This window comes from Dermacentor andersoni, chromosome 8 (assembly GCF_023375885.2).
Source record: "Dermacentor andersoni chromosome 8, qqDerAnde1_hic_scaffold, whole genome shotgun sequence".
Taxonomy (NCBI): Eukaryota; Metazoa; Arthropoda; class Arachnida; order Ixodida; family Ixodidae; genus Dermacentor; species Dermacentor andersoni.
The window spans coordinates 148,190,402-148,215,024 of NC_092821.1; the positions used below are offsets into that span (position 1 = coordinate 148,190,402).

Genomic DNA, 24,623 nt, shown 5'->3' on the forward strand with positions numbered 1-24,623 from the left:
TGCTTACTTCTGGGTTGTTTGTGATCGTGGATGTCGTCTTTTTTTCCCTTCGTTGGTGTTGCAATATTACAGCCTAATTGGTGGGAATAGCTTCCACCCCTTCGTCGCTTTTCGGAGCCCGACAGTTCCCGTTTCTCTTCACTTTCGAAAAGACCGCGCTAACGTAGCGGCCTGGCTTTTTGTCTGGCTGTAGACCTCCCGACGTCACAATCACCTCGTAGCGTCCGTCGTTCTTCTTCTTCTTCTTCCATCGTTCGCGTTCCTCTTGTTTCCGTCTCGCGCTCGCCGCGCTCCCGAAGAGAAACAAACAAACAAAACCGTGCACGCGTTCCTCGTTTGCACGAGAGACGCTGCCGGTCGGATGATCAGCCGGGCGTCCAATCAGTGGCCACCTCAGCCCCCACGAAAGGCCCAAACCGCGCCGCTGACACCACGTGGCTTTTTGTTGTGTCCCACGGCGATCGGCGATTCTGCAGCAGCCTTCGCCGGACGTCAACTACACGCCGCGGCGACGGATCGTTGACCTGTCGACGGCCCCTCCAGGCGCCTGGAGTCCAAGAGCGACTTGCGCAGCCAAGGCCGCCGCCTCCATCGGCCGGGACGCTATAGCTGACCGTCGTAGTGGTCAGCACCGGCTTCACCTCCACCCCCACCCTGCAGTCGGCGCGTCCGGTTGGCTGTGGACGCCTTCTTGTGCCGCCCCACCTCCTGTTGTTACTCATATCTCGACGCCATCAACCTGTTCCGTTCTTCGAGGAGATGAGGTTGTCGGGGCCTCTGCGAAGAATGGCATTGCGGGGAACCGCGTGAGTTCTTCCCTCGCCTGTTCTCGGGTGAGCTTGGCTACTCCTAAGGGTACCCCTTTCTCTTTCCGCGTAATATACGTTCCGATTGGTTGCGTGGCAGCCTTGAGATGCGGATTTTTCTCCTTTGTTCTTTTTTTATATAGGAAAACAGGACGGAGTCCTCCTTTAGTATTTCTCTGTCGCGATTGTCCCATCGTCGCTGTCTCCAGTCTTCAGTGAAAGTACACAAAGTGCCAAAGTCTGTTTTCATCGTCTTGATGTCTCGAGGTGGCGCGTCATTCAGTTGTTGCTCTAACGTACCGTGACTGTTGTTTTCGCGTCGGTGTTTACCTTCACGCTTTTTCTGGCCTCAAAGCTAATAAGCGATATGACAGCAGCTTCGTTCACACAATGAAATCGACGCACGCAGGCGGGTCGAGTCAGAAGTCGAGCCGACTCGGCCTGACCCGACCGCGTTTACGTGCATCGTGCCAGACGGGTTGGGCGATTTAACCCGTCTCCTGCATCGCGGGTCGAGTGATCTCGCCTCGACGCCCGCTCGGCACGACCCGCCGTACCGTTTGCATGAACCCGATCGACGACCCTATTTTGGTCCCACGAACCGACTCGACCCGACTTTATCGAGTCGAGTCAAGCGCACCTTACCTGTGCTTGACCAACTTGGCCCACAGTCGTAGAAAGCTTAAGGGTGTAGCCTGCAGCCTTGTTGTTTTTTGTTTGTTACGGTCATTTACTTGGAAAAGGTATATCCATATAAAGTCAGGTGACGATGATTTCGGGTTTTAATGGCGCAGCAGCCGTGCAGGCTGTAATGCGCCAACACATAAAGTGAGATAAGGCGAGCTTCATGGAACCGCGAAATCATTTCTCTCTCTCTCTCTCTTTCTCTTTTACCAGCGCGGCTTTCGGGCGACGGCGCACATGTAATTGTAATGCGCGAAATCGTTGTTTGACCCCTCTCGTGTCTATAGGCGACTGCAACTTATTTAGTAAATGGAGGTCTACGAGCCAATGGTCAGGCGAGAGTGAAACCGTTGTATTAAGCCTGTGACAGCAGTAACCGATCAGTGACCACGCCGAAAATAGTTGTGTCAGCAGCAATTAGGCGATGGACGGCAGAGCTCACGTAGCTAAAGCGTATAAAGTACGTTACACGTACTTTATACGCTTTAGGAAGACTTGCGGTCTGTTTAAGTTGGTTTGACGAAGCCCGTAAGGCTATATAGAGCATAGCGCAAACCCGACAAGTGCTAAATCGAGTACGTAAACTCGACTACAAAAAGTTCTTGCGACAAAGATTGGGGGGAGGGGGGGAGGGAGGGAGGGAGGGAGGGGTTAGAACGAAACTTACTCGTGGATCGGGCGCGCAACTTGAAATTTGAAAAGTTCGGTATGTGGGGGCAGAGGGTGAAGAAGTGGGCGATATGTAGTAGTAGTGAAAACTTTATTGCAAATCTATTCGGATTCCGACACCATGCCAGACTTTAGTTGAGCGTCCTTTTGTGCAACAGAGGGCTTTAGCATACCGTATAGTATACCCACGCTATCGCTTACCGCAAACGCATGGACCACCTGCCTGCCAGTCCATCATATATGCTGTAGATACATGCACCGCGCTCCGTATGCACAGCTGGCACAGCCCGCAAAGCTGGCAGGTGGCGGCGACGTACCGCTTATATAGCCGTATACAGAGCGGTAAACCACAACTCTATATTTTTTTTTTTTTTTTGGCATCAAGCAGATCAGCGTTTCGCGAGCAGTAGTTGCACTTTCGAGGAACAAAAAAAAAAAAAGCAACTCCAGAGCACTTACAGATGAAGAGTCGAAATGGCTCGAGACCGGTTTATATACACGCTGCTGTAGTTTCCATATCTGATAATCTCGTACGGCTGCTTGTGCGTATACGCTTCTGTGTAATCGGAAACGAAAAAAGTGATTGTGTTACGCCTGTTGAACCCCCCCTCCCCGTGTTTTCATGCCAGGATCGTAGAGCCCAGTTTGCGACCGCCATGCCGACGACGCCGTTTCCGTATATCTCCGGGGTCTTCGCGGGACGGTCATTTCCCGTTACGAATCGGATGTATATATAAGCGTCGATTCGATCTCCACCGGACGCGCGGCTGTGATCTTACCTTTCTCCTCTCTTTTTCTTTCCTTTTTTCTTCTTTTTCCTGGCGGTATTCTTGTCTCTCGGTAGAGCGCTGCGAGGCCGGGCACATGCGCGAATCGATTCGACAGCGACCCCGATTAGGTCGTAACCTCCGCCCCGCCCGCTCACCCCCCACTCAGAGCCCCCGATTGCACCATCCAATCTCCTTTCATCAGCAATGTGAACGCAGTCATCCAAGCGTCTCGTGCGTTGCGACTATGTTCACTAGATCCGATTCCAATCGAACGGTTTCTGCTAATGAGTTCCGGTGTGTATTCGTTCGAGCGCCGATAGCGCGGGGGTCAATCGAAAAAGAAAGCGTTCTCGTGTTCGGTGATGGATTGGAGGGGAAAATGGAATACCCTTTTGTTTGTGTTTTTAATTAGACAGCTTTGGCTCGCCAATACACGTATTACCTTTAACGGTATAACGGGTCGCCGGATGCGTGGACGGCCGTGGGTATTTAGAGAAAGGCTTTAGGACTTCTGCGTATACAGAAGGGCCGGTGTCCTATTGAGTTTCTCGTCATCGTACATCCAAGTTGTAAACAGTAATAGAGAAACCCATAACAACGCCGGTGGCGACATCTTGTGACGCTTTGTCCAACCACAACTCGCTATAGAAACAATCTTGTGTTGCGTTGACGTTCTGTGGCCTCAGGAAAAATTTTAAAAAGTACTGCGTGCTAATGTTTTCGCTGCTGCCAGTGCTTCACACCAGCAGCGAAGTGACACATGGTTGCCAGGCTGCAGTAATAGCTCTGCGTCGTCTCCGGTTAAAACTCTAAGCCGCAAGATGGCGCCAGCAACGCGGCTTCTCTCGTCTGTGTTTCCGGTGACCAGGTGTTCCGCGATGGGTATACATACGGACAAACTAAAGCTGTACTGTTGAAACAGTTTTTCATCTTTGTATTCGACTTTTTCGTTAAGCAGCTGTACGCACTTGACAGCCACAGGGACATGTCGTGGTTGTCTTTCTTTTTCTTTTGTGACGTCACGTGTCACGCGCAGTCGTTGCTGTACTACGGTTCAGCGCGCTGGTATCGCGGTGCCAATCGATCCAGTGTGAGACAATTCGGTTTGTCCGCAAACTTCCCACTCACGGAATAGCAGGGACGTCCGGGACACCGGGAGGTCCGGGACACCGGGAGGTCCGGGATACCGGGAGGTCCGGGATACCGGAGACGTCCGGGATACCGGAGACGTCCGGAATACCGGAGGCGCAGCGAAAGATGGTGGTGCCACCCGGTGACGTTGAGTTCGATCAGAGCCTCGTTCACGAGCAGGCCTCACGTCTGAGGGCCGAAATGTCTCGTGTTCTTTCTTTTAAACTCGTATCTAGTGTTCTTTTCTTTATATGTTCCGTGTGTTCTTGAGCCACTGTACCATGATCGGCTTCTCTTTGTGTCCTTGCAGATGAGCGGCAAGCGCACTCGGAGCTTTAAGATCGCCGTGCACCGCCGAGACGAGCGCGACATCTGGCAGCAGCAGACGCGGGCCGGAGCGGGCAACTACTGCCAGCGGCACGGCAGCCTCAGCGCTGCCACCACTCCCGGAAGGGGATACTACGGTGCGCTCTCTCTCTCTCTCTCTTTACCCGACGCTGTCCTTCGAGCGGGCAGTTTAGTGTGGATGTGGCTACGGACGTAGCTACGGATACGCGCCGTAGTTTTAATAGTCGATATGCTCCCAGGGTTTGCGCTATCGGGTGCTTTTCTGGGCACTGTCACATTCCGCCGTGTCGTCGAATCCGCCATCTTGTGAGCTCTGATTGGCCCAGATGATGGCTCATGTACAACCTCTACTGATTGGCACAAGACGACGCCATTAAGAGAATTTGATAATATGGCAGAATTTGACGATGTCCACGCGTAGCACCCCGGGCAGTGACACGTTCCGCCACGGATGTTGGTGTATTGAAGCCAGCGAGAGAGGTCTCAGCCGCCCTGTAAGCAGCCAGTGAGAGTGACAATTTCCGGAATGGCGCCCCTAGACACTGCCACTGTCAAATGTACATTGTAGGTTTCCGCCGCATAGTAGAGCTCGCCATCTTGTCGTATCCCATTGGCTCACGGTGCATGCTACGTATATGCGGGCCTGTCTGATTGGCTGGAAACGCCAAGATGGCGGAGCACGACGACATGGCAGGACTTGGGCGTCCACCTTAGAGGAATTAACTAGACTTATTTCCGCGATGGATGAAGTAACGAAGTTCTTTCCTTCCTCCGATGGTGCCCACAATATGCAAAAAAGGTGAGCCGTGCAGACGGGACACAAGAGAAGAGAAGTGGACAACACGAACGCGTTTGTGTTGTCCACTTCTCTTGTGTCCTGTCTGCACGCCTCACCTTTTTCGCATAATGAATCCTCCTTACCAACTAGCTCAGCTTTCTGTCGTTCTAATGCCCACAATAGCTTCCTCACTAAGCGCGTGTACAGTATCTGGCGGACGTGGCTATATAGACGTGCGTGGATTCGACGCAGGCTGCGGCTCGTCTTCGTCGGCGGCCGACGACGAGGAGGACCCGTGGCGCCGCCCTGGCGCCGGCGCGAGGGCCGAGGGCTCCGTGTTCCGCAGCATGGTTCGCGCCATCGCCACCGAGTTCCTGCCGGACGGCAGGGACCGCAAGTACTACGCGGACCACTACAGCTGCCGGCCGCCGCCCCTGTTCGTCTTCGTCGTCACCCTCATCGAGGTCAGTCGGCTCCGCTAGGCGGCGTGGGCACCTCTTCATTGTCATGCCCGTCGCGTTCGCGCGATCAAATCAAATCAAATATTTATTTGTTTTTGTTTTAAAGCATTATAACAACAAGAATGATATGCAGAAGGGGATCCCATGGTCACTAGACCGTACCGGAATCCTCTGTACATGATTGCTGGATACAAGTTACGAAATTAGCATAATTATCGCCCTGAACAGCGAGTCAGTCGTGGCAACAATCGTTTGTGTGGCATACATGCCATAGCATTCGTCCGAAGGTTCGAAAAAAACGCACGTTTTACAGATTGCTACACTCGTTTTGTTTACAACGTGTTTTTATGTGGTTTGGCAGTGCCGTTTTTCCGACGAAAGTTGGGCAGCTTGAAATGTTCGAGTTATGCGTCAACCTTACTACTAGTTATACGGTGCTCCATTTACGAGTTGACCGCGCTGTGTGCTTTCACTCGTCCCTCGTCGACAACCGGGGCGAAATTCTCCCGCCCGCGCAATCTCGGGGCGATGTCCCCTCACCCCCCCCCCCCCCTCCCTTCCTTCCGGTTCGTTCGCATACACTGGACACCTAATCAACGCTCGTACGTACACGCACAACCCCTTCCTTGCCTTACACTGCAGTCAACCCACGAAGTAGTTTCTTTTTTTCCTTATACACCCATATGTTGTGCGTCGCCTTCTTTCTCAGATGTGTCGCCCTCTCTCGTCGAGGCTGGCCCACCCGCTGTGACCTTAATATTTCTCTCTCTTTTGCGTACTTTTCACCCGCGCTGTTTACCCACGCGATCAGGGCACACTGCTGGTTACGTTACATACGCAGCGCGCCTACGTGCTACGACGGTGACCTCAGCGTGGGCCGTCCAGATCCGTTCCGTACACGCGCAGGCTTCGTCTCTCGCGGCGGCCGTATACCTGTTTTTTTCCCGCCCACCACGTATAGTCTCTCGGCGGCGGCAGCGGAGTGAATGGAGAACGCGTTTACGGCGCGCGTACACACACGCTCGATCGGCCGCGTTCCGGTTTCCTCTGTAATCCGCAGTCTGCGTCCGTCCGCTGCTATTTTTTCGGGTGAGCCGCTCGCGCGGCTCTCTCTCTCCCTCTCTCTCTCTCTGGGGACGTATTCGCGGACGATCACTTTCGGCGACGCCGTCGTCGCCTTCGCGTGACGTAGTGCTTTGCTCGACCAGCCAATCGGCTCGTCCGATTTTGCTCGACCAGACAATCGGCTCATCTGATTTTGCTCGACCAGACAATCAGCTCGTCCGATTTTGCTCGACCAGCCAATCGGCTCGTCGAATTTTTGCTCGACCAGCCAATCGGCTCATCAGATTTTGCTCGACCAGCCAAACGCCTCGTCCGATTTTGCTCGACCAGCCAAACGCTTCGTCCGATTTTGCTCGACCAGCCAATCGGCGTGAGCCTGGTGGCCGAGCCAATATATAGTATCGCCGAAAGTGATCGTCCCAGAATACATGCATATCAGCACTGATGTCGGTGCCGCTGGGATGTAGTAGTATGCAGGGTGTTTAGTCACAAGGAAGGGGGAAGAAAGACGAAAGACTAGGAGGTAGTGTCACGTGACAGTTTTGAAATCTCTGGTGATAGTAAAGAAGAAGCGGAAAAAATCGGTTGGAGTGTATCCGGCAGGCGTTATACCAAATCCTGACTGCGAGCTTATTGCTGATCGTTCGAAAGAAAGGCGTACGATCGTTGCAATCTACCGGTGCTAACATGTGGTGCAGAAACTTGGAGGTTAACTAAGAAGGCCGAAAACGAGTTGAGGACCGCGTAAAGAGTGACGAAGCGAGAAATGTTAGGCGTAACGTTGAGAGATAGGAAGAGAGCGGTGTGGATCAGTGAACAAACGTGGATATGCGATATTCTCCTAGTTGACATTAAGAGGAAAAAGAGCTGGGCAGGCAATGTAGAGCGTAGGGTATCCGGTGGACTATCAGAGTTACAGAATGGGTGCCAAGGGAAGGGAAGTGGATACGGGAGGGGTCAACATGTAGTCGGGGCGTTTGTTCACCGGTGTACACTCGCATCCGCTGGGCTGCAGTCGTGTCTGAGCAAACGTGGCGTCCATCTTTTTTTTTTTTTTCTCTCCGCCGCTTCCGGTGCGTTGTCGAGCGTTCCCGTGTGCGTGTGTTGTGTCCTGCACTCCGTCCGGCCGTTCCGACTTTACAGTTTGACCGCCTGGACTCAAATCCGGCTTAACTGTTTGACCAGCTGGACGCAAATCCGGCTCTGTCGCCATCTTCACTCGCGGGACGCTGCACAGGCGCAGTCGGCGAGCAGACAACTGACGCCTGGTACAGTTTTCGCTTAGTCTTGCTCAGTCTGTGGGAAGAACGTCGTGTTGAGTGTGAGTCTATCGCTTTAGAAAAGCAGGTGTTTCGCGCCAATGGGTTGAGTATTAGCGGAGAAAATGAATGGCAAAGTTTGATATTTTGAATTTCGCGCCGAAGCCCCAGCGTTTCTACGTCAATGTGACGTCACGGGTTTTAGCGCTTTCTTTTCCTTTTTTTTTTTTCTTGTCGTATTTCGGCCGTTGTGGCTCGTTAAACGTTACCCAAGCTTGCCAAATTCAGTCGCTGGCTCTTTCAATATACGTTGTAGTCTAAGCTTGCCAAATTCAGTCGTTGTCTCTTTCAATATACGTCGAGGCTATCTTTACCGTCACTTCAAGGCGGTATCGGTATTCAAGGCGGTATCTTTACCGGCTATCTTTAGCGCCTTGAAGTGACTTATTTTTTTTACTACTTTTTTTCTGGCAAATATAAGTTTGCTAATATACAGCTTAAATAACTTGTTTATTCTCTCTTTAAGCCAGTATGCCTCTAAATTTTATTCTTTTTGTTCGATTCATTCGTGCGCGTCGCCGGTTGCCGTTTACGAAGTCTGTATCGTATGCTTTCCGAAGGTAGGCCTACGAAGAGACGCGCCAGCCTCGGCTACAACAGCCCACGAAGCTTTCGTAAACGATCATCAATCACAGGCTGTTGAATTGCCGTGGGTCGTCACGGTGGCGAGGAAACAGAACGCGGCAGTGTAGTTGGAGATGTGTTCTCTCTCTTTTTCTTTTAACAAAAATCAAACAAGCATTTCTTAAAAACCACCGTTTTAAACGACCGTCCTTGCCAGCAAGGTTCAATTAATCTCGGAGACCGTTAAAGTGAACACCGCGCAACGCCTTCGTCGCGTTGTACCCGTTTCGCCTTACGTGCGTCGTGTCTTCGTTATTATTTTTCTTTCACTTATCATCATACGAGTGGGCGAGCATATAGACGCAGAGTGTACAGGGTGGGCGTATGTACTGTACTACGCACCTATGGGCGAACTCACGGACGGTTCCTGGTTTCACCCGCTAGCGTCGCCGCATACGCGTCGTCTGTATCTCTGTAGCTGTGGCCAGGGCGTTAAATACACTTCCGGCACATCCGGTCTCACGTTACCCCGGATGTTCGCCCTGTTGTAGGGTTTTTCTTCTTTCCGGCACGGTTCAGTTCGCGCACACCTGTTGCAGGCCGGTACTTTTTTTCTTTTTATCGGAGGGCGCTGCCTGCCCGTGCAGCAGCAGCGGCGACGGCGGCACTGTGTCTCCTGGAACCCGGATGTGGAGCAGCAGACGACGAGTATATGTCGTCTGCTTGTTATTATCGGCTCGAGCAGACGATTGCTATTTGTCGTCTGCTTGTTAATATCTGGTTGAGCAGACGACGCCGATGAATATGTTGTCTGCTTGTTATTATCGGGCGGAAGCGTCTGCTGTAACATATACGTTAACTGTTCAAGCGTAACTTTGTCCAGTACGCCTTTGCTGTGCGACGCGCTTGTGAGGAAGACGAACCATTTTTGTCACTAGTTGCATTCACCGAACTATTATACAAGCAGCTAAAAAAGGGTCAAAGGACTGCGGAGGCCTGAGATGCTCAAAAGTGGGCAACCATTGAAAAACTCCGCCAGGGGGCAATGTTTCCACATCGGCACTTGTGTTCGGCCCGACTACAAGTCATCTCGTCGAAGCTTCTCGACGCTTTGATTCAGCCTTTGGTTTTGTGAGCGTTAAACGCTATTCTTATTTGTCAATAAACGTGTAACTAGCTGCGAGCAGACGCTGTCAAACTGCATGACACCACGGAGAGCTGGTGCTGCAGCTTCGCCACCAGTCTTTCAGTTTTTGCGTCTGACATCCTCTCCCACCTCGCAAAGCAGTCTCTCACGGTAAAAATGACCTTTTCGCTATTCAAGAAGGGGCCCTAGCTACAGATGAAGTAGCACACTGTGGGGTAGAAGTTGCATAAACACGGATAAAGTAGCTCAGGAATACTGGCTGACGTTTCGGACCTATCTTTGTCAAAGGCCTTTAAGATAGGCCCACATATATCGAAACGTTGGCCAGCCTTTTTAAGGCACTTTTTCCCTGTTTATGTAACTTCTACACCATCTTTTCGCTATTGGAGAGTAATTTACTATTAATGCTTAACGTAATATCCGTCCTTGATGTCCCTTTGCAGTTATTATTAAGACGGAGTTTAACGTACGCTGCCGGTGTTTGTAGTCTCGCAATAGCATCACAGAAACACCATAGCTTTTGAGGCTACATGCGAGAATATCCCTTTAGCTTTTCTGGTTAGGTATGCCTGATTTTTCTCTTCTTCCGTCTAGATGTTGCATCCGTGGCAATAGTGAAAACGTGCGAGGAACACACTCGTTATAGCGAAACTAAACAGCATGCGAGACATGTTTTAGCCCGCAGCGAACACTCATCACCATTATCGGAACTGAAGAACGCCGAGTCAAAAAATAAAAATGAGGTATGCAAGGACGTTTTGCAGCCCGTGGCAGTGTGGATTCCAGGGTCATACTATGGCGGACAAAGAGCTAGCCGGTTGTCACTTTTAACTCCAGCATATGATTTATCGAAGCCGTCTGCCGTTCCGCGGGTTGTTTCCGTGTGATTGCAGATCACTCGTCTGCTGGAAACAATCGGCCCTTTCAGCCGTTCGTTTCTGCGTCTTGGGAGGCCACCCGTTAGCCGAAACCATGAAAGGACTAGCCGATGACACGTTACATGGGCTCGTAGTAACGTCGCCCCTATTCGCTCCTCCTCTCACATCCTTCCTCTGAGCTTAACGCGTCTAGAGTTACAGTTCTCTCATTCCATTCTCCGCCCTCCTCTCTATCTCTCTCTCCCCACGTGTTCGCTTTTCCCTCTCTCATTCCTACGCTCAGAATTTCTATGCTTGTACTTAATCGGGTGCAGTGCTGCGGAAGCTAGCGTCTGCTGACTTCTAGCAGCACTTGCGGCAAATCTGGGGACGATCGCGTTTGTCGGCAATCGAGACTGACCGGCTTCTGTTCTTATGAACCCGACCGAGCGTCTGCTTTGTAAATCAGTGGTTTTAAGCACCGCAGAACAGACGTGAAGAGAGGGGACAGACGATACCGAATGCTTCTGTTATCTGTTCCTTGTCTTCTCATCTGTTTTTCGCTGCCTGCACAGCCGTGGGCCCATACCAGCTAGCCGTGTCGCAGTATTTGTGAATCTGAGCCCTTTTTTTCTCACTACGCGAGAAGACGGCAGCAGACAACACGTGTTTGTCTGCTTTATTTGTCCGTCGTTTGATTGGCGCTGTTTCTTGCCAAAGTTGCTCATTCGGTTTCGCAAATTAGGCAGGCATCTATCGAATTCGCCTTCCGAGCCACTGCACGTTTTTTGTCGTCTGCCGGTGTCCGTCTGCTTCCAGTTTTGGGGGCCGAGTACAGGATGGTAGGGGGGGGGGGGGGGGGGAGAGGGAGAACGCGAGCAGACGACGGCTAATTGAATTCCGGTGCATGCACCGGTGTCGCACTGAGGCTGTCGCGCACATTTGGCGCGCGCCGCGTCTCTCATTCTTGGAGCGCCACAACATCCGGTCTGCTGCACCGGCGGATGCGAACACACGCGTCTGCGCACGTGTCCGTCTAGCGGCGTCGAGTTGTTCTTAGACCGTCGCCGGCTCTTATATTTTTAGTTGCTTGTTCCTCGGCGCGTTTGACGAATGAGCCACCCGCTCTGGTGTTTCGGGTGCATATAAGACCCGGCTGGCGTCGCGGAGCGCTTCGGATGACGCTATGTAATTACTCGCAACTTCACCGGATATAGTCAAGTTTACAGAACGAAGAATTGCTATCCTTTCTTTTCCCCGCGTCTGGCCTGCTGAATTTACCATGTTTTCGTCGAAATATCGTGCATAGTGTGCTGCAGGATGGTAGCGAGAAAGCCGAACCAAACTATGACGAAGGCGTCTTCGACATCCACGTTAACAGACGGCGCCACAGAAAACGCATACAAATTTCAATATTATACCGTCCGCTTCCTCGTGCCCTTTCCGACCTTTCAAGCGAACTGTAACGCACAAGCTGGTTGCATGGACGTCTGGTGTAAGCGGCGTATCTTTCTCTACCGGAGCTTTAAAGAAGGTAATACTATAGTCGTGTAAACGTGAACAGACGGGTGCGTCACTACATGCCGGTATACGTGTACGGCCGGTCGTCTGCTCGAACAACGCAAACAGACGGCACGCGCAACAATCACTGGCGTATAGCGAATTCTTCTCCCCCCCATTTTTTTTTGTCCTGTTTACAGAAGGCCGGTATCCCGTAAACTTAATGCATTTACGGAATACCGGCCGGTATTCCGTAAACTGTAATGCGTTTACTGTCAGGCTGCAACTCTATAGCTTTCGTCAACGGGCGTGCAAGAAAGATCTTTCGCGCCGCTGCATGCGTCACAGACGACAGGCGCCGTACCGCGTTCGCCTATAGATGCCGGAAGAGTTAAAAGCGACCGTCTGCTATAGGGGCGCTGAGTAAATAGCGACGCCGTATTTAGTTTGCCGCTTCCGAGTAAAGGCGCTGCAGAGACTGCTTCAGCTTGTCGTGGCCGCTATTGTGGGAACCCGGGGTGGCTGGAATGGGATAAGGAACACCGAGTCATCACTGCAGAGTGTTCGGCGTCTTTCTTTTTCTCGGTGCGCGAAATAAAAAAACGACCGCTTTAGCGTTCTTGCACTTCCTAAATGAGCTACGCAGGCTCTTAAGCGTATCTAATTCGCGACTCGCTTCCTTCTGCAGCATCGCGAGTACTTTTCTTTTGTTTAGTTTATTTACCTCCTCATTGTGCCAGTTCCCTTACCGAAGTATTTACCGAAGCTATGTTGCCTTTCCGTTGACTTTTCGCCGAGTCCGACAGACTTTCTGTTGAGATTAAACCGAATATGTACTCCATGGTTTTTGCAAAGTTGTGCGCTCGACTACTTCGTAACTGCTGCTGCCTCTAGTCCTCGACATGTGACCTTCCATTTCTTATTCTTATTTGCTGCTGGTAACGAAAACTTTAGCCGGTGCTCGATCGTTCACTTCAACGGTGGCAGTGTCCTTTGTTTCGGTTTCGTAGTAGTGCCTTGTTAGCTGCCGTGACATCAACATATACCTTTGGTAATCGCTTACTAGCTGAAATAATTATCACCTAATATTCACTGAATAGCTTCATTACGTAATCACCTAACTGCACACTATGTAGTCGCCGAAGTGATGCAGCTGTGCGTTCAAGGCTTTTCTAATTAGCGTGTATCGTGATAGGCATAAACGACGACGGCATTTGTCCACATGGCTGAGCAGAGACGTATCGATATCGCACGTATTATTTTCTTTTGATGCGTCTCCCAGTCCCCGCCCGGTTGTTTATGCGGGAGGTTTAATTCATTCGTTCGATCGTGCAAGGACTCAATCTCAGTCAATTTATCAATTTACTACAATAAATTCATTGCGCATTGCGTGACGAAGCTACCTGCACCACCAGTGCAGATCGAGAATTAATTTCTGTTGATTGACAGTCCCAAATAATAACCTGATTTTTCTGCCGACTTCTTCGCTGTGCTTGTGTACGTCGCCTGGCCCCTCTGTTGTGTTTACTTGAGATTCCCTTTCAAAACTAAAGTTATGTTTTTCTATTTTACATTTTCCCCCTTTTTCGTAATAATCACCGTGCATGAAAAGTTGGCGTATGTGAGAATAGGGGAGACATAATTACGTAGCCGCAGTTATTAATTTTGCAGCGTAGCGTGCGCCGTTACAGGTCACGTGTTCGCCTCGCGCTGCTTGTCACATCGGGACGGAAACTATAAAGAAGCCTGCTGCAGCAGAACCCGCAACGCCGCACGGGCCCTAACTTTATTAATAAACGTTTACGCGTCGTTCATTAATCTAACCTAATTACTGCCGCGAACGGCGGCGGAGTTATTACTGCTTATTGTTTCTTTAATTATCTTTTTTATTTAGCGCGCCTTTCTTTATAGAGCGATCGATGGCCTTTCCGCACGCCACCTCTATCTCGTTCCCGTCATAACTCGGCCCCCGGAAGAAGGACTTCTCCGGGGCGCTCGTTTGATCGACGCTCTCGATATCGGCGCAGCGAGAGAGTATCGCCAGAATCGAAGCACGCCACAAAGAAGGCAAGCGGAACTGCGAACACACGGCAGTTATGCGCGCGCGTCCTTGATCGAGCTGGCGTGCGCTGTGTGTCTCTGGGCCTCTCCCCGCGATGGGGGCTTGGCCCACGGTTTTGCAGGGCGTTGGCTCCTAACCTGTGCCGAGGGCAAAAAAGGCCCGCGGCGTTTTTATATTTTTTATTTTTTCTTTCTTTGCCGTTAGTTCACGACGCTGCATGCCCCTCTTGTGTGTGTCTTGCGTTTGTGTGTGCGTTGTCCTGAAAGTTGCCGAGAATGGCTGGAAGGAGTTAGCAGAGAGAGAGAGAGAGAGAGAGAGATCGCACTCGACCACGCCTCGTCGCGGACGGAACGGGAATTATTCATTTTGGAGGGAGAGAGAGAGAGAGAGAGAGAGAGAGATGAGGAAGACAGAGGTGAGCCCGTTGGGCACTAGTTGGGTGCAGCAACGCAAAAGCCGGCCGCGAGTCGTGGCTGTGGGCACTTCTGCTGCGTAGCGCGAGGTCGCGGGTTCGATTCGTTACCGGTGGGGAGGGGGGGGGGGGCGTTGCTGTAGGAGGCGGAACGCAAGAAACGCCCTTGTCTTTCCATTTAGGCGGCCTGAAATAACACGGAAACCCCTACTCTGCGGCGTCGCTGGTACCTCCGAATTGCGTTGCAGACGTTGGCATCTATCTATCTATCTATCTATCTATCTATCTATCTATCTATCTATCTATCTATCTATCTATCTATCTATCTATCTATCTATCTATCTATCTAGTCTAATCAGGTAAGCATTCTTGTCAGCAATGTGAGCTCAACCTAAGCGTGCTCGTCATTTACGTGCAGCCCCGCATTTCGAGTAGTAGACGCGCGAAGTACGGCAGCAGTTAAAGCGCAACGCATGCGTAAGGTCGTGCGCACGTATATACATCGAGCTGGCAGAACGTGCGCCGGGCTGCGCTGCACCGAATTGTTGCCAGCCGGTGACGAAGGTCCATTCGCTGCGCGGCATGTATACATAGGGATATGGGGAGATGGGTCAGAGACGTCCGCAGCCGGAACACTGGCGTGCCGCGCCCTTCGAGAATAGGAGGGAGGAGGAGGAGGTGTTGAGGGCGAGCTCCTCAACAAGGCGGGCCATTTCCTCTGTCTCTGCGAGCTTCGAAGGCAGTGACGTGGTTGCCTCAAGTGCAGATAAACATCAAGTCAGTTTGTAGGGTGATAAGGTGATCTCTGAACACTATAGTTTGCTTTGATTTCGGGGCCACAGGTTGATTGCTAGAAGAGACAATTAAAATTCCCGTTTCTTTTCTTTCTTATTATGTCGCGCCGACTCTTCATCGCGGGCGCGCCAGCTTGACGTAATGGATTTCAAAGCATCTTCTAGTGTTCAGGCCGTTGATGGCGCAGAAAAACCTTATCGCCGCTCTCTAACTTCACCACTGTTTGGCTCCTTTAGAGCATAATGTAGTATATATAATGATAAACATATCTGTATAATAAACATTTAACAATATAAACATTCCACTAGGCCCGAGCAGACGGCGTCAATATTCATGTAGTCGCGGAGAATTCTGGTGTGACAAAAAAAATTCAGGGCGTTCTCACCACCCGAGCGGCCACTACACGCATGCTGCGTTTGCTGGAACATTCCCGCAATAGCGGTGGCCTCCGAGATGCCGCACCGGTGTGCCGTAGCGACGCGCCGGTGATGGATCTCGGAGGCCGCGATATACGACGCAGCGGGGGCAGGCGCGTGTCGAGAATGAAGCCGAGCGCCCGCGGACAGTAGTATCTCGTCTGCTTTGTGGGCGAGTTGTACGTAGGAGGCCCGTTTATCGGCGGCCGTAACTGAGATGGAAATTTCGTGACCGTCGGCCAGGCGCAACGACAGAGATAAACACGCAGCACTCGCGTTTATTTCATCTGGAGCACCTTTCTGTTATATTTTTCTTTTAGCTCCTAAATAATTTATGTCACCCCCCCCCCCCCCCCGACTCCTTCCGTCCTATCGCTCGCTTACTTATTTATTAAAATGTTCTTTTTTTCTTGTATTCGTGATTATTTTTCTGCGAAATGATCAATGCTGGATCGCTCGGTGTCGTTCGTGGCCCGGAACGCGTCCGTCCCGATAGTGCGCGCACGCGCACAACGAAGTGTTATTAGAATGGTTATTGCTGAATTGGTACGGTAATTATTCAATTGGTAATTGGTTTGCTGAACTGTCAAACGACTTACCGCTCTGCCCAGCCTTATATAGCACATGTATGATGCCTAGGACATTAACAGGTTTGAAAGGCCACATAGCGGCGAGTTTGCGTACGTGTAAAAGCCACGTAGCGGCGAGCGCGTGGCGCTGTTTTTCCGGCGGCCGTGCGGAACGATCCGAGGCGGCACTAAAACACGGCGGCGGGCCGACCGACGCGCAAATTAAACCCGCGGCGCGCTGTTCGTGGTCTCTAACCTCTCCTTGCCTCACTCCACGCAACTCCCCCTCCTCCTCCTCCTCCACCCCCCCTTCCCCCACTTGCACTCTCTCCACCACGCCTCCATCTGGCGCGCATTGTCTTGCACCATACACTGTGGCCTCCGTGTGCGCAAGGCCGCAAAACAAGCTGCGACGTGCCCGACTGCGTGGTCGTGCTAAGCGGGATTGCGTGCGACGCGGTGTATGCACGCGGGTGATCTATGGACGCTCGGACGTTTCTGGCGGTGTTGACGGCGCCCGACTGCCGTGTGTTTCAGAGGGGGTGCGAGCGAACCCACGGGGGCAGCAGCACGGGGGCGTGTTTCGACGACTGGTGCGAGACGGGAGAACGTTCAAGTTTCGTTAATTGATTTTCGGCCCGCTCCCGATTTTCCCCTAAAAAGACGCCGTCTGTTCCTTGTGCCGTTGTACTCTATACCTCTTTCTCCCGCGTTGGGTTTTTTTTTTTTTTCGTCGCGGTTCGTTGTCTTTCTTTTTTCGGTCGTTCTATTTCTTTGTAGCCCGACCCGCGTGGTCAGTGCAGTCTTGAAGGCAAAGCTTCCGATAGGTGCGAACCCTCCCCGACTTTGCAAAGACTGGATGTCGCTGCCTCAGTGCTGCCGACTATACTATATATATACTTAAAGGGGAAAAGAACGGCGACTTCAAACGGGACGTGACGTAGGAGTGGACAGGACGAGCGGTAGACCGGTATACCGCTCGTCCTGTCCGCTCCTTCGTCAGGTACCGTCTGGAGTCGCGCTTCTTTTCCTCTTTAAACATGTGGGACCAAGTGGTCTAAAGTTCCCCGCTCTTGATACCATATATAGCTCTCATAAGGGACAGCACTCGTGTATACCGTATATCGGCTTACGTGTCCCCCTCCCCCCACGCTTCGTGACTCTGCAAATTGGCCATTGTCGACAACGTGTGACGTTGTAAACGCAACAATCCGCAAACGATTACGCGTGTGGGCACATACGAACTGCCTCGCTGCGCCAAAGGAACTGTATGCGAGAGCTTGGTAATTTGGAAAGGTCAATCGTTACGTAAATACCGTGTTCAGTCTTAGGACAACGTATGAGGCCACAAGCGCGAACCTTAGACGAATCTGTGCACTACACTATGACCATCGTTCCCGGCGGTTTAGTGCAGTGGTCGCAGCGCCAGATTTGCTTTTGGTGAGATTTTTTTATAGGAAACTCCGTGAATGAGGGTGTTGAGTCACGTGGCTCACCCAAGGATCGCTAGCACAGACTTGAAGCGCGAAAAAAAAAGGGACGAGAAGGCGGGCACGGACAAGCGCTGCCCGCCCTTTCGTCCCTGTATTCCTTTTTCTTACTTCGCTCTTTAAGTTTACTAGTGATGTTATTGCAAGGTAGCCCTCTCTCAAGCCTTACTCAATCACTCAAGCGATCCAATCGCGCGGACGCGTGTAACCATCCTCTCTCAGGTCAGGTCAGCTTATCTACTTAAAGCCCTCCCCCCCCTAAAGGTCCCCTTATCAGGGGTGTTACATAAGCGGTGGGGCACAAGTAATGAACGCTTTATCATAACTACGTTGGTACACGAGAGAAAGAGAGAAAAAAAGAGGCCGCTATACTTTTAAGAATGAAGGGTAACCATAAAACAAAAACAAATGTACGCGTTATATGATGCATACGAACTCGAACCAGAATGGCAAGACTGAAGAAGCATCGGCAGGAAACGTGAGGCTACTGGCGCTGGCTACAACTCCCCCCCCCCCCCTCTCTCACTCGCTTCGGAAGGTTGTGACAGAGGACTGAAAAAAAAAACGAAACAAGGTAAAACATTCAGAATAGGCCATGCCGCGCCGCCGTCGGCGCGCGCGGAGAGCAGGAGAGATGAATTACTATAGGCCACGGAGTGCATCCACCGGCAGAGTTGGGAGCGCGGTGGTTGGGAAGGGAGGAGGGCTAGAGGAGGAGGAGGAAGGCGTTCAGTTTGCTACCTGCCACGACGGCCTCGCAAGGCGCTTTTGCTACTACCCGCCGCCGCCGGTGCTCTGTGGAGCAACGCCTGCCGCCGACAGATGGTAGGCGCGAACGCGGTGCCGGATCGCTCGGCACGCAACCGTGTGTGTTGTAGGACGTTGTAAGCAGGAACCTGGCTTTGGCGCGCCGACACCGAGCGCGTTCGCTTAGTGCACGCGCTGCCGCCCGTATACTGTCTTATTATCATTGTTATTTGGCTACCTGACTGTAGCCGTACACCAACTCGGCCCTCTCGCAAAGAAATGCGACTTGTTTGCGACTATAGAGAGACTTCTTGTAGACATCATGCGGAGCACCTTTGTCTTCTCCAAGATCTGGAGAAGCGAAGAAGGAAAAGTGAAGCGACGAATCCCGATGTAGAATAGGATACGCTGCTTTACACTTTCAGCGAATTGCAAGGGTAATGCCAACTCACTCCTTTGGGGAAAAAAGCGGCTTGTATGCGACTATAGAGAGACTTCTCCTAGACATCCTACGGAGCACCTTTGTCTTCTCCGAGGTGAAGAAATGAAAAAGGAAAACTGAAGCGTGAATCCCAATGTAGAGTAGAATGTAGGCTGCTTTATACTTTCAACAAATTGCTAAAGTAATGCCAACCCACTCCTCTCGAAAAAAAAGTGGCCTGTATACGACTATAGAGGGACTTCTTGTAGACATCTTGCGGAGCACCTTTGTATTATCCAGGGTGGAGAAGTGAAGAAGGAAAAATGAAGCGACTAATTCCAATATAGAGTAGAATAGACCGATTTACACTTTCAGCGAATTTCGAGAGTAATATGCAGTAGATGCAGAAGTAGTAGTTCAGAGTAGCTCAGAGTAAATGCAGTAATCCGTCACTTATCGTGGCCCCCACATCCGGTGACCCAGGCGTGCTGCGCAGTCTCTCGGAAGTCCGAGCCGTATCTCTAATAGACATCTATTACGAACCTATATAGTCCGTACCTCTAATAGACATCTATTACGAACCTATATAGTCTGTAGATATTTGGCAGTCCAACTGCCGTCAGCTTTAGAAGAACTTGAACTTGGCTACTACACTTGGTATTTACGAAGTGTAGCCTTTGATTTATTCCATATTGTCCGGGACAGCTCTGTAGAAAACGCTGCGGAGTTTAACATCCACATATCTAGCGTTTCTGATGACTTCCTGGCCGTGTCATTCCGCAAGGGACAAGCACTATCTTGTATCTCTCTGTCTCATTTTCGAACTCGGCTGCAGGATCATAGCCTCCTAAGCGCGATTACCGTCTGCCGAGTCGGAATGTGAAAAAAGCGCGAGGTCTTTCTTTTTTCTTTCTTTTTGATTAGTGATAATCCAGTCGTGACGAGTGGTTCACTCCTGATGCCCTTAACCGGCTTTGGAACAGGGTAAAAATTCTGTCACGTGTTCACGGCGAACGGAATAACGCGAACAGAACCTCAGCAGCGCAGCAAACGTGACGAGTTTACGTAAGTACAACCAGCGCGGGGCCATATCGGCTATATATTGAGTCGTAATCGGCCATATGGCTAGGTTACATTGGATTTGCATCGAACCAGTATTGACTATTCTTTCAGCGCTGCCAGGGAACAGACGACTGATAAAGTTCGTCGTCTGTCGCTCCCCCATCTCTTTTTCGTCTGTTCGGTTAGCCCTATCCGCCATTAAACAACTCTGCGAGCGGCCACCTAGCGGCCGTTCCTATATATACTTTTAGTGTACATCCTATGCGATACAGGCAATTTTAAAAAGCCTAAAACGCCGCGAGTTTCCGCTTTTCACACCTGAAAGACTACGCGCCCTGCGAATTCTTCGGAAGAAACGGCTTAAATGAGCACCGCCAGTTGCATCCTGATGCGAGGCGGCTTCTTTTCCGAGTCCATCGGCTTCGTCGCAGGAACCTTCTTTCGCCATCTTGCACGTTTTCACGCTCCAATAATAATAAAAAAAAACACGCCTCGCAAACTCGAAGTCGCCTATACAGGAAGCAGAGCGCGGCGCAGAAGTGTTAAAGCCGGCAACTTCTTTTTGAACTTTGATTGAATTTTCCAGTACGGAACGCGTCGTCGTCTTCGAGATTATATACTCCGCCCCCACCAACTCACCGTGCAGCGAAGCGAACGCTATACATTTGTGGCGGCAGCCAACATGACTGTACCCCTTTTATATCGCTGTGTCTCCACATGGAGACACAACTTACCTTTTTGTCTAGTGACGATTGAAAAAAAAAATTAGACATAGCGCTGAATGTAAACGTATAACCCTCGGCTAACTAAAAAGCAAATGTCACAATTCTCTTTAGTAAGGAGAAAAAGAAGAAGGGAAACGAAGGGGCTCGATATTTTTGGTCATCGCGCCCACGTAAAGCCAACGGGCGATGAAGCCAAGGAAAGCGTAGGGGTAATTGGATGTGGTACGTATGCATAGCCGTCTCCACGACTGCTGCGGTGTGCCTCAAAGGCGAGATACCCTTTTACGCATCGGGAGGGAGGAGGTGTGCTGGAAGTTCCCGGATGAGTATCGCGTATAAGTAGCACTACACACATAGGGCGCGCGCGTGGTTCGTGGAAATTCCGCTTGGTGACGCACGCGGCAGACGCGCGCGCACCCAAGCGGAAAAACACGGGAAGACCCACCGCGTTGACTCTCGATCCCCGAGTGTGTGCGGACGGGAATGTGTGCCCCGCTTTCTATGCACGCGCGCGATGAAACACGCCTGCGAGTTATTCGCAGTATCAGCCGGTACGAGCTACGCGCGTTATTACTCTGTGCGCGCGTAGTGACAAGCCGATGGTATTCGGTACGTGCCCCGCCCACGAAAACGCGCTGCACCCACCTCCCGCGCGCACCGAGAACCGGCCGGCCCCCCGATGGCTATAGCTGCGTTCCAGTGCTTGGCGTATCGGTGTGACGAAGGAAACGAATGGGAGCATCCGAGCGGCTCGGCTTGATCGTCGTAGTCTCAGCCACGCGAAAAGCAGACAGTGAAGCCAGACGAAGCGTCGGAGAAATTACTCGCTGTCTCTAATTGAAATGTTCACATGATAAGGTGAAGGAAAAATGAAAGGGGACGAAACGATAACCTGTCCAGGCGGGTAGATAAGGCATTGGGCGGATCCAGAGGCCCGGCAGCAATTAAAGGTCCGGGCAGACTAGGAAAATACGGGAGGTGTGGATTGTTTACGCATAATGCGGAACAAGAATGCAGCCTTGTTTGCGAAAAACAGAGCTTAGTTGCAATGTCCTATCTTATGTCAACGTATCTGATTTGTTACGCAGAGTTTATAATGCCTAAAGTTTTTTACTTAAGCCCTGAAAACTTAACGCATACCCTATAGTAATGATGTTTTCGATACGCTGGAGCGATTTCTCCAGTCGGTGATAGTTTAGCAAACCTATAACTAATTAATTACTGCACTACTTAGATTGTAGCTAAAATAGCTTTTCGAGTCTTTGCTTGTCTGGCCTTTCTCTCTCTCTCTCACTCTCTTTCTCTCTGTCTCCGTGGCCTGAAATGGAGGGGAACAAGTCGCTCTAATTTTCTTCGATAGGGAATCCGGCGTTACGGCGTCAATTAACCTCCAAGGCTCGGCTGCCTTGCGCGCGAGCTGGTACGTATACGGCTGCTCGGACAGGGTCTCTTCGAGAGGTCACGCACCTTCCCCTCTCCTCTCCCACGCGATCGAGACAGAGAGAAAAAAAAAAGACTCGGTGACCTCCTCACGTTCAATCCCTCCTCTATATCGGCTGCTGCTGCTGCGGCATGGGCGTGTGTGCCGCGCATGAGGGATTCGGCAGCAAGGAACGCCGTCCAGCAGCGTTCTCGAGGAGGAAGGACGCCGTGCTGCTCGAGAGCCGCGTTACACAGCGGCGAGGGCCTCCGTCCACAACAAGCGCACGCACGCACACGCAGTCTCATTAGGGTCATTAGCGGTGCGTAACGCGTGCGCGCACCACGCGGATGCCAGGTGGCGAGCCTGTCCGGGCGTGACTATACCTTGCGCGCGCCGCCTCGCAAAGTCTTCTTCGCCGGCCTGGCTCGCTGCTGCGAGACGAGAACACCCCCCCCCCCCCCCCCCCCTCCTCCCTCCCGTCTTCGTCCACGCGTCTCGGACGCGGCGTGCGCCGGCGGTGACCTCCGATTGGCCGCTAATCATCGCTACCTTCCCGTCTACTTTCTTTCTGTCTTCTTGTTTCCTTCCTTTCTTTTCTTCCCCTCCCCCACTTCTGTCTGGCTTGAGGTGTAGGTGCCATACTGTAGACGTGCGCGCCAGTTTAGACAAGGAGCACCGCTAGGATCGCTGCGACTGGTTGGTTAAACGGGAGGGTGTCGACAGAACCGGAGTCGTTACTCGCGCGGGTAGCGGTGCAGTATAGAGTGACAGAGGTTTTAATGAAGAGAGGCGTCGAAAGATCGAGGAGAGATAAACAAGCTGCTGGCTAGATTGCAATAGGTGTATGTAATACCTGATCGGCTCGAGCAGGCTGGGTGTCTTATTCCTCGCCGCCCCGTTTAGAAGGCGATGCCGATAGAAAACGTCGATCATAATCGTCGAGATAAATGAAGCGAATCTGGAGGATTGCCTGACCAGGCCAACAGAACAGACACACCCATAGGGGCGAGGGCGCGAAATGTACTCCCGTGAGAAGAGTGCACGGGCCAGAGATTCCGCGATAAAGCCCAATTTTTCTTTTGTCGTGAACTCAAATGAAAACTCGGGACTGCAGTCCAAACTTCGAATTGTCAACTTTCCAGTGGACTCGTCGATTTCGGTCGTTGCGCCTGAATTACAAATAAATTCAGATTTCTTTTTCTGTTAGTCTGTTGTGGTATAGTTGTAGTACGTTGAAAGTGTATACCTTCCATGCATATTTGCTTTCCTAGCAAAGTGATACCCCCTTTGGCTCCCCAATGCACCGAGGAAGCATGTATCTGTTTGCCATATCCGGCTTTCTACGTATCTACATATATCTACGTGTTAGTCTAACCTATCTCTCCGACTCTCTGTCAGTTTGTCATATGGCGTCCATGCCGCGGCTTTTCTGAGCGAGATGGTCCCGAGTTCGACTCGCGGTTGCGGCGCTGTCTCATTCCGATGAGTGTGTACGTAAGTGTTTGTGTGTGGGTGTTTGCGTGCGTGTTTGTTTGTGTGTTTGTGCGTGTGTGTGTGTTTGCGTGTTGGTGTGAGAGAGAGTTGGCGCACACCCTTCCACGTGGGGATGTTATTGTGAGACTCGCATAACACCGTCGCTCGACCGCTGTCCGTCTCTCGCAGCTTGGCTTCTTCACCTACTACACGGTGACCACTGGCGCCGTCACGCCCACGGGTCCGGTGCCCATCGACAGCTTCTTCATCTACCGGCCCGACAAGCGCCTCCAAGTATGGCGATTTGTCTTCTACATGGTCCTGCACGCAGGGTGAGTGTGTACGCGTTGCCTCTGCGCACGCGGCATCCCCCAAAACATTTTAAAGATCGGGCGCAAAGGCTAGCTGGGTCGATATCTTATTGTCGCGGATGGGAAGTTGTTGCACTGTGCAAATTTAACGAGGCCACAGGGAGCCGTGAAAGACGAACGCGAACACGCCGTATGGACACGTACCTCAGAACGCGAAAGTAACTTTCGCAGCGTGGGAACCGAGAAGAACAAAAAAATTTTTCGCTGCCAGTGCACCACACACGCTCAACACGAAAGTTGCGGTGGATACTTGGCTCCGTACTGCGACAACCGCATTGTTCGCCTAGATTTCAGGCTGTTGTAACCTTTTCGCCTATTCCGTGCTCCGATTTTTTTTTCTTTTCTTTTTTGTACTCGGCTGTAGAATTAATTTAACGTGCGCAGTACATCTCATGTATCTCGCCTCTCGGAAGATAGCTCCTCCTCCTGTATGTCAAATACCCGCAACGCTGCTGGAAACCTTGAAGTAATTGTGATTGTTTTGTCAGTGTGTTTGGTGTTCCGCAGCTCGGCCCTCCCGACCTACATACGTATCTGTCCCAAAGTAAGGAAAAGAGA

At 51.4% G+C, this 24,623-nt stretch overlaps 1 protein-coding gene across 4 annotated transcripts in view; it reads left to right on the plus strand.

Annotated features, from left to right (window-relative positions):
• The window catches only part of LOC126528979 (protein rhomboid-like), a 199,642-nt gene that overhangs the window by 164,737 nt on the left and 10,282 nt on the right, over window positions 1-24,623 (plus strand). For 2 of the 4 annotated variants that reach the window (XM_050176584.3, XM_072290039.1), the window contains 3 exons: window positions 4,371-4,524; window positions 5,439-5,650; window positions 23,884-24,026. In XM_050176584.3, the coding sequence (XP_050032541.1) occupies window positions 4,371-4,524; window positions 5,439-5,650; window positions 23,884-24,026 (509 nt within the window). Of the gene's footprint in view, window positions 1-280; window positions 834-4,370; window positions 4,525-5,438; window positions 5,651-23,883; window positions 24,027-24,623 lie in introns of those variants that run through there. The other 2 variants (XM_072290040.1, XM_072290041.1) reach the window with 2 other exon arrangements.